This window comes from Aplysia californica, unplaced genomic scaffold (genome assembly GCF_000002075.1).
Source record: "Aplysia californica isolate F4 #8 unplaced genomic scaffold, AplCal3.0 scaffold00752, whole genome shotgun sequence".
In the NCBI taxonomy this organism is placed as follows: domain Eukaryota; kingdom Metazoa; phylum Mollusca; class Gastropoda; order Aplysiida; family Aplysiidae; genus Aplysia; species Aplysia californica.
Window position 1 is genome coordinate 198,781 of NW_004798022.1, and position 10,176 is coordinate 208,956.

The 10,176-nt window shown below is 41.3% G+C and overlaps 1 protein-coding gene across 1 annotated transcript in view; it reads left to right on the forward strand.

Annotated features, from left to right (window-relative positions):
- LOC101848386 (dynein heavy chain 12, axonemal) overlaps positions 1 to 10,176 on the forward strand; it is a gene marked incomplete in the record, with an annotated part of 110,807 nt that overhangs the window by 66,144 nt on the left and 34,487 nt on the right. The window contains 8 exon segments of the mRNA XM_035972586.1: positions 1,033 to 1,107; positions 2,357 to 2,472; positions 3,138 to 3,504; positions 4,244 to 4,436; positions 6,109 to 6,270; positions 7,202 to 7,402; positions 8,536 to 8,669; positions 9,398 to 9,564. Of these exon segments, the coding sequence (XP_035828479.1) occupies positions 1,033 to 1,107; positions 2,357 to 2,472; positions 3,138 to 3,504; positions 4,244 to 4,436; positions 6,109 to 6,270; positions 7,202 to 7,402; positions 8,536 to 8,669; positions 9,398 to 9,564 (1,415 nt within the window).

The following is a 10,176-nucleotide window of genomic DNA, read 5'->3' on the forward strand; positions in this document are numbered from 1 at the left end:
ATGATGATGATGATGATGATGATGATGATGATGATGATGATGATGATGATGATCTAATGTTGACAATAATGTATATGTTAATCTTAGAGTTAAGCGTATTTTATTTTTTGTTTGTCACTTACTCTAGATCCCCGCCAGGCTGTCCTGGGGGGCATGACACAACCCTCATTCCTAACTCCTCGCGTAGTGGGACCAGAAATTTGGAAATAATTCGTCATCTTCATCCCTAGCTTTAAAATTTAATAAAAGTATGCAGAAAAATCACATGGGAGCCGCTTCTAAGTGATGACATTGTTAGTGTGTTTGTTACCCTACGTCTATGCTGTCATATTTTCAAAACAGTGAAAGGAGTGTGACCAATAACCTTTGTAACATTTTTCATAGGCAATGCAGTTATATTTCGTAACAAACTTTGAAATGCATCTGCTCAGTGTTGAAGACTTTCCTGTTTTGCCTCAACATAGAATAACTTGTCCCTCTCACGGCAGACCCCCCAAGGGCGGTGCTACTGACTGAAGTGTCTTTAGGCCATTCCCAAAGGGGGAATATTAACGTGTTCTTATGCACAGTAGAATTGTAAATGGGCTGATTTATCAATGTCATGCTCATAACTGAGCCTGAACTGCAACAGGGAACTGTTGCTTTTTCTTTCCTAATCCTTACTTTCGTCATTTTCCCTCTACTTCTTTTGTATGTTTGTCACACTCTTGTCTGGATCGGAAAAGTAAAAGTCCCACTCTTGTGACCCGCTATTTCCAGGGTGCCTTGATAGTCGAAGCAGACTTTGTGCTGTTGAAGCACGAGAGGTGAACAGAGTAAGCCTGATTCCCCGTTTGGACTTTTCTGTCGACATCCATCTCTTGGCGCTCATAAATAATATGATCTTATGCAATTGCGAGCGCCGTAAAACCTCTACTAAAACTTGTTTGTTACTCTCTTGTAACACCTCTAATCTTCGGCGCTCATATGACCTTATGAAGTTGCGAGGGCTGTAAAATTTTTACTAAAACTAAAAACTAACTCTCACCACAGACTGTGGGTGCACGAGGTGTTCCGCGTGTTCTATGACAGACTCACAGACGATGCGGACCGCGCCTGGCTCTTTCAGTGAGTACACATTAATGAGTAGTACACTTTTCTCTTTCAGTGAGTACACATTAATGAGTAGTACACTTTTCTTTTTCAGTGAGTACACATTAATGAGTAGTACACTTTTCTCTTTCAGTGAGTACACATTTCTTTTCTGTTAAAGCAAGCTGTGCTGTGAACTGTTTGGAACTTGTGTTTTGCACGCTCTTATGGCCTTATGCAGTTGGGAACGCTGTAAAACTCTTACTTAACTAAAGAAAAACAGTTTCCTTTTGTGTCAACCCATGTTTTTGCGTAGACGACAGTGCTTTTAAACTCACGAGTTATCTTCTTATTTATTCTTCCATCAGTAATATGTGTCACGACGCAGTGGAATCAGGCGCTTGTCAATTTTTGGGCACATGAAGTTTTTGGTATACACTCAAAGCCTATTCATTAGCCTTGCTTGGGATGAAAAAAAATACCCTTCTATCTTGAATAGAAGTCAAGATGTTTTCGATTGAAGGAAGTGGAGGTCACCTGGTTTCCTAAATAAAATTAGAGAGAAATAACCAAAGTTTGATGACTTACATAGCTTGAGAGTTCTTGAACATCTAAAACGTATAGTGTTTGTCCCTTTAATCAATGTTTTTCGGTAAAAACCACAAAGAAATGTATTTTTATATGGGCATAAAAGATGTTGAGCCCAAAAGTAAAACTTCGCTAAAAATTGCCAAACCAGCAGAAAAATGGCGGTTTCTTCGATTTAACTATTATGACGAGCGCCTGATTTCATCACACGATGCTCTACAGTTCTCTTTGTTAGAGGGACTGTTTCCTCTTGTATCAGCCCCTGATTTTGCGTGTTGACTTCTGTGCTTTTACAGGGATTATGTCAAAACTGGAACGTTGGCATGAGTACTAGATAGCGTTAAGCATTATTTATTCCTCCATCTGTAATATGTAGCCTAGGTGTAATTGTGTAAATGTTTTAAGCCCTGGTTGGCGTGTGCTCTTTGGTGGTTTGCTCCTTCTTTCCTATAAGAAATCTATCATCTCCATCTCTCCTCCTTTTTTGTGTTTGTTACTCTCTAGTAACACCTCTAATCTTCGTCGGCACTTATATGACCTTATTGTGTTGCAAGTGCCGTAAAACTCCGAATAAAACTGACTTAATGTTGTTGCAAGTGCCACATAACTCCTACTAAAACTGGAAAAAACTCCAAACTTCTCCTCACCCCCTCCTCCTACCTCCCTCCTTCCCCCCCCCCCCCCCCCCCCCTTTCAGGTTGGTGTCAGGTCTCTGTAAGGACGTGATGAAGTTCAAAGTGGAAGGACTGTTTAGTCACCTGTTGTCTGAGGGAGAGACGAAAGTAAGAGGAGACAAAGATAAGATAACTGAAAGTGTATGATAAGATAATAGGAAGTGTAAGATAAGGTTAAGATAACAGGACGTGTAAGAAAAGATTAAGATAAGATAGATGCAACAAAAATGTTTAAGATAAAGCTAAGGTAAGGTAAGATAAGACAAAGGTTAGGTAAAACGAGATAGACACAGCTAAGATAAGCTAATCTAAGATGAAACAAAGATAAGATAAGAGGAAGGGAAAGATAAGATTAAGATTAGATAGATGCAACAAAAAATGTTTCAAGGTAAAGCTAAGATAAGGTAAGATAAGACAAAGATGATTTAAGAAAAGATAGCCTCAAATAAGATAAGATAATGTAAGATGAAACAAAGATAAGATAACAGAAAATGTAAGATACGGTTAAGACTGAGAGAAGATAATTATATCTAACCCAAAATATTATAAGATCAGAGAAAGATAAGGTAAGACAAGATGGACACAGATAAGATAAGACAAGTTAAGATGAAACAAAAGCAAGGTACAATAAGATGAGATAGGATAAGATATACTATGTCTTTCTCTCTTCTGCATTCTTTCTTGCTTCTTTTTTTCAAACTTCTTTCTTTCTCCTTATTCTCCCTTTTTCCTTCTTACTTTTTTCTTCCTTCTACTGTCCTGCTCTCTTTTTCCTTTCTTCCCTCAACACATCTTACCCACCAGGTGACAGAACAGACATTATGAAACCTCATGTTTGGCGACTATATGGAGCCCGACAATATCCTGCCGTCCCTCTTCGTTTCATCTTATTTCCTTCTTCTTTCCTTCTTCTTTCCTTCTTCTTTCCTTCTTTAACAGTTAAAAAACAAACAAACAAACACACAAACAAACCAACACATGTACCCCACCAGGTGACAGAAGAGACATTGCGAGACCTGATGTTCGGAGACTACATGGAGCCCGACAACCCCCCAGACATGCGCACGTACCAGGAGATCGGCTCACTGGAGGAGTTCAACACGGTGGTCAACGGATGTCTGGACGAGTACAACCAGACACACAAGACCAGGATGAACCTCGTCATATTCAGGTCAGGATGAGATGAATCTCGTTATGTTCAGGTCAGGATGAATCTCGTTATATTCAGGTCACAATGAGATGAATCTCGTTATATTCAGGTCACAATGAGATGAATCTCGTTATATTCAGGTCAGGATAGGATGAGATGAACCTAGTCATATTCAGGTCGGGATGAACCTGTTGTTTTTTTCGTTTTTTGTTTTTGTTTTGTTTGTTTAAAGATGACGACAACCCTCCACTAGATATAATCGAGGCCCGGGTTTTTCCAGGCCTCATCAGTTTCTGCAATGTCAGTCCCGCTTACCAGTGGGCACAAGGCTGGGGGAAAAGTGGGGAACAGAAGCTACCCTTTGGTCTAAGCCAATAAAAGGCTGAGAAGCGATGGATGAAGCGCGTTATATTCAGGTCTGGAGGAACCTCGTTATCATTGTCTCCTTTCATCTCTTTTCCTGCTCTCTAACAATGTTCTGTCGTCTGCTTTCGTCTCCACTTTCTACCCCCACCCCCCTCACCTTCTTTGCTCCCTCCTTTGGGCTCCTGACTCTTTCTGCAGCCTTTCTACTGCTACCCCTTGGCTGCTTCTTACTGCTGTCTTATGCAGTTGTGAGCGGCGAAAACACTTACAAAAAAAATAATTTTTAAAAATTCCAAAGTCAACTGTATCTATGACTGCAATTACAATCACTGTCCATACCTTGTGATAGATACTAAAACTTACTGAAAAAATCACTGTCCATGTTTTGTGCCAGATACGTGTTGGAGCACCTGTCTCGTATCTGCCGCATCCTGAGACAGCCCGGCGGCAATGGTCTGTTGGTCGGGGTCGGGGGCAGCGGCAGACAGTCACTCACCCGACTCGCCGCCGCCATGGCTGAAAACGTCCTGTTTCAGCCGGAGATCACCAAGAACTATGGGCTGGCCGACTGGAGGGATGATATCAAGGTGGGTGGTTGTTACGCCATTAACCCTGTCTGTTCGGGCGGTTGGTGGGTGCTCTGGTGTGGTTTGCTCCTTCTTTCCTATCAAATATCTATCTTCCTTATCTTCGCTTCTTTTTTATGTTTGTTACTCTCTTGTAACACCTCTAATCTTCTGGCGCTCATATGACCTTATGCAGTTGCGAGCGCCGTAAAACCTCTACTAAAACTAAAAACCCTGTCTGTACGTCCTGGGGTCATTTTGTACCTCCGGGGTTGTATTCTTCACATTCTAGAATACTTCTGCTGCGAAGATCTCTTTGAAACTTTCCATATTTCTCAAAAAATCATTTTGACAGACTGCTATGCGTAGCGTACGGATCGGATTAAAGGGTAAATTTCTTCTGTGGAAAGTGGTGGCACAGAGTTCTCCACGTCGTATGGATACAATAGTAAAACACAATGTACAGATAGGATTAAGGAAAAATGTTTTAGTTTAGTTTTTGTAGAGTTTTTATGGCGCTCGCAACTGCATAAGGTCATATGAGCGCCAAGGGCTGGATGTCAACAGAGAAGTCCATAGAGGGAATCAGACTTTCCCTGCTCAACTCTCTAGCTTTAACTGCACAAAATCTGCTTCGACTATCAAGGCACCCCTGAAATAGCAGTTCACAAGAGAGTAACAAATATACAAAAGAAGTAGAGGAAAAATGACGACAGTAAGGATGAGGAAAGAAAAAGCAGCAGTTCCCCCAATGTTGCTCCGGCACAGTATGAGCATGACATTGATAAATCCGCCCATTTACAATTCTACTGTGCATAACAACATGTTACTATTCCCCCTTTGGGAATGGCCTAAAGACACTTCAGTCTGTAGCACTGCCCTGGGGGGGGGGGGGGGGATGTAGATTGATCACTGGTAGCTGGGTGGATGAAGGGTGCCAATGGTAGGTCCTACTTTTTTTGTTTCTTCTGTTGTTACTGTGCTTCTTGTTGTTTGTTTCTGTGTATTTTGTCTGAGGGGGTTTGAGTGCACCGCTGGTTGGTCCTATTTTTTTTTCTTTCAATTCTTTCAGCACTACCTCATTTGATTACTTTTCCTTACATGAAATTCTCAACAGTCTCATAAGAAACCACATTTCTGTTGTTTCTAGTTTATTTTATCTCTTTAGTAATTTTTCAGTATTCACAGGTGTATTGAAGGATTGTAAATGTAGCCTTTTAAAACTCTTATTTTGGTTTGAACTGAGCAGGTAGGGTGGAGGCAGCCCGCCACCTTTATGATCTAAATTGAGTCGATGGGGGCGTGAAACATTAATTTTACAATAATTAATTTTGTGGCGTCGGTGGCCTAGTGGTTAAGCTCTCGGACTCGCAACCGTAAGGTCGTGGGTTCGAATCCCGTCAGGGGCCCGACGTTGTGTCCTTGGGAAAGACACTTTGCACAAATTTTCCTCACTTCACCCAGGTGGGAATGGGTACCCGGCTATAGACAGCGAAAGATCTTGTCAGTTTGTTAGTGTTTGAGCGCTTAATCAGCTGCTTGCACTGTATGCTTCCCGGGAAGCTGAGAACGTTTCCGAGTGTTCTATGATCTGCTGGGGTAATAATATAGTGTAAAGCGCCTAGAGCCTGCTGTTGAGCGGGGATATGCGCTATACAAATGCTATTTATTATTATTAATAACTCTTGCCCAGCGTGTCCTGAAGATGGCGGGTGGCAAAGGCACCAAGAGCGTGTTCCTCATCACGGACGCTCAGATCAAGAGCGAGACGTTCCTGGAAGACATCGACGCCCTCCTCAACTCTGGGGAAGTTCCGAACCTCTTCCAGTCCGACGAGAAGGCAGAAATTATGGAAGTAGGTGCTGTTTTCTTAAATAAGATAAAATAAAATGAGGTATGATGAGTTAAGATAAGACAAGATACAGTAGAACCTGCTCTTACAGTCGACTGTATAAGCAATAACCTGGACAAATGACCACTTCCCAATTCCCTTTTACATTTATTTTACACTAGCTGTGTACCCGTTCGATGAACGGACTCAAAAGAATCGATTGTCAAGTCATTGTGGAATCACTGCGCACTGCTTGTGAACGGAAGCCTCGCTTGTTCACAATGGTGTGTTAGAAGACGGATTTTCCCAAGACTAGATCTAAACGAAACTAATGAAAAACTGAAAATTAAACTACACTGACTTCCGACTCATTAATATAACTGCACCCTTTGAATGATTCTGAATCACCGTTAATTTTTTTCAAATTCGAAAATTAAGTGGTTCGGAAGTTTTAAGCGACCAAAGTGACGAACTTTCACCAATATAATAATAATATAGATTTTATCGACACTGTGTAAGACGGACACTTTTCCCCTCAACAACGGGTGACTCTATTGACAAACACAGGCCATATATATACATGTACCGTGGGTGGTTGCTAGGTGTTACTGGTAAATACTACATTGACAGAATAAGAATAAAACAAAAATAACTGCGTTTGTATAGCGTTTATTCATGTTCTACAGCATCCTCTGTTCGCATTACAATAATCACAGAATGTAGTTGGTTAAAACATGAGCATTTGTCGGTGGTTGGCGAGTGCTCTAGTGTGGTTTGCTTCTTCTTTCCTATCGAACATCTATCGTCTTTATCTCCCCTCCTTCTTTTTTGTGTTTGTTACTCCCTTGTAACACCTCTAATCTTTGGCACTTTTATATGACCTTGTAGTGTTGCAAGTGCCGTAGAACTCTTACTAAAACTATTTTTTTAAAAAACATGATCATCTTTCCCTCAGGCTGTCCGTGTGCCGGCCGCCATTGCCACAGGGGACAAGAACGCAGAGTTAAGTCCCCTGGCTCTGTTCGCCTTCTTCGTGAACCGCTGCCGGGCCAATCTACACATCATCATCGCCTTCAGCCCTATCGGAGACGCCTTCAGGAACCGGCTACGGCAGTTCCCGTCTCTCATCAACTGCTGCACCATTGACTGGTTCCAGGTCAGTCAGCCGGAACATAGCTTCTTCGCGAGGAGGTGGATTACAAGTTTGTTTGATAAAAAAATTATGAGGAAATTGTAAACGTTCTAATGGGAAAAAAACGTTCTCATATCAACAAAAGTTTTGAGGAAATTATTAAAGTTCTCTTTTTTTTAAGTTATAAGGAAATTATAACAGTTCTCATGGAAAACAAGTTTGAGGAAATTGTAAAAGTTCTAATGAAAAAAATATTATAAGGAAATTGTAAAAGTTCAAGTGGAAAAAAAATTAAGAAAAAATTATTACATAGATCTAGCTCTTTGAAAGATAGTTTCAAAGTTCTCATGAACAAAAGTTTCAAAAGTTCTGTGGAAGAGAATTACAAAGTCCTGAGGAAAAAATAACAGTTTTCTGGAGAAAAGTTACAATGTTCTCTGGAAGAAAATTTCAAATTTCTTTTTTTAAAAATTTTTTAATCGGGAAGTTTGTATTGCTGGAGGTAATAATCCTTTCTTCTACTTGTGTCTGTCTGTCTGTCTGTCTGTCTGTCTGTCTGTCTGTCTGTCTGTCTGTCTGTCTGTCTGTCTGTCTGTCTGCTTTGTTGGATTGGCAGCCTGTGAAGATTTAGGAGATTTGTGTGCTGGAAAAGAAGGTGTGTAGATTCTATTACATAGTATCTTTGGAATTCTCCTGTTCAATCCTTGGGAGGTGGCAGAACATGGTCATGAAGTTCTTCTTGCATGACAAAGGCTTGAAGTTGGTACTCTGTCTCTGTCTCTGTCTCTGTCTCTGTCTCTCTCTCTCTCTCTCTCTCTCTCTCTCTCTCTGTCTCTCTCTCTCTCTCTCTCTGTCTCTCTCTCTCTGTCTGTCTCTCTCTATCTATCTATCTCTCTCTGTATCTCTCTGTGTCTCTCTGTTTCTCTCTCTTTTTCTCTCGCACTCATACTCTCTCTCTCTCTCTCTCTCTCTCTCTCTCTCTCTCTCTCTCTTTTATCCCTCTCTCGGCCACCCTCTTTCTGTAGCTTCTCCTCTCTCTCTACTCCTTCTCACCCCCTGACTCTCTCTCTCTCTCTTTCTCTCTCTCTCTCTCTCTCTCTCTCTCTCTCTCTCTCTCTCTCTCAAAATCACGTCTCCACATACATGTTTCCCCCCAGGCGTGGCCCGACGATGCATTGTCCCGTGTGGCGCACAAATTCCTGGAGAACGCGGAGATAGACGTGAACGAGAAGGAGTCGGTCGTTACCTTGTGCCGCTACTTTCACCAGAGTGTCAGAGAGTTCTCTGTCAGGTACGCTCTCAGATCTATGTTTTGGTAGAAATATATATATATATATTTCTGGGTTTTAAAAACCTCTCATCATCCAAAAACCTGTATTATAATATTCTGACTTAGACAGTGAAACTATGGGTGATTGGCGGGTGCTCTGGTGTGGTTTGCTCTTTCTTTCCTAGCAAACATCAATCGTCCTTATCTCTCCTCCTTCTTATTTATGTTTGTTACTCTCTTGTAACACCTCTAATCTTCAGCACTTGTATGACCTTATTGTGTTGCAAGTGCCATAAAACTCTTACTGAAGCGAAACTAAAACAACCGTACTTTGTTGCCCGAGTCTTGTGTGCTGTGTTCTTGATCACTTGATTACTTGGATCTTCAGGGACGGATTCTATCCATAAATCCTTGTCTCAGGGACGGATTCTATCCATAAATCCTTGTCTCAGGGACGGATTCTATCCATGCATCCTTGTCCCTTCTCAGCAGGCTCTACCTTGAGGTTGTCATCACAAATTGATGTTCTCCTTCAGTTGTGTTCTTTTTCTGAAACAATCACGACATGTAACTGGGCATGGTTTTTCAGGCTTTTTACACGCTCCGACGATCATAGAAGTGCCTCAGGATCGGTTGCGAATGCCGACAGCGATAACTTGTTAGCACACAAGTTAGTCTAGACGTGTTAGTCTTTTGTTACGGAAAGCATTTTGAATTTTTTTTTAAAATCACGACGTGTACATCCCAAGGTTCCTGGTGGAGCTCGGCCGACACAACTACGTGACCCCCACCTCGTACCTCGAGCTGATCCACGCCTTCAAGAACCTGCTCCGGAGCAAACAGGACGAGACGATGAAGGCCAAGAGGAGATACGTGGTGGGCCTGGAGAAACTGGCCTTTGCCGCGTCACAGGTGGGAGGAACATAGTTGTGATTCACAAAAGACCTCAGTCAAACAGGGTGTCTTCCGTTTATTAGTTTTATTATAACTGAAATTATATAAAACAAAGAAATGCCCGAACTCTCCCTTGCATACAAATCCAACCGGTAACATCAGATTGAGTAACATCTCGCTCTCATCCTGTCTCACTGGGCGTATTGATTGTCAACAGAAAATAGGGTTATCAAGTTGCAACATGGAAAAGCGGTACTGATTAACACAATTCCTGTGTGTTAATCCACAAGAAAATATAGTTCCAGACACACTGTTTAACCCCAAGTAAACATTGTAACTGTAGAAGTTTTACACTGCCATTGACACTGATTAGATTATTTAGATCACAGGTAGGAGGATAATTAATTATTGTAATTAAAAAGTTTTAGCTGTAGAAGTTTTACACTGCCATTGACACTGTTTAGAATAATTAGATCACAGGTAGGAGGAGAATTAATTTGTGTAATGTAAAAGTTGTAACTGTAGAAGTTTTACACTGCCATTGACACTGTTTAGAATAATTAGATCACAGGTAGGAGGAGAATAGTTGTGATATGAAAAATGTAGTTGTAAAAGTTTTACACTGCCATTGACA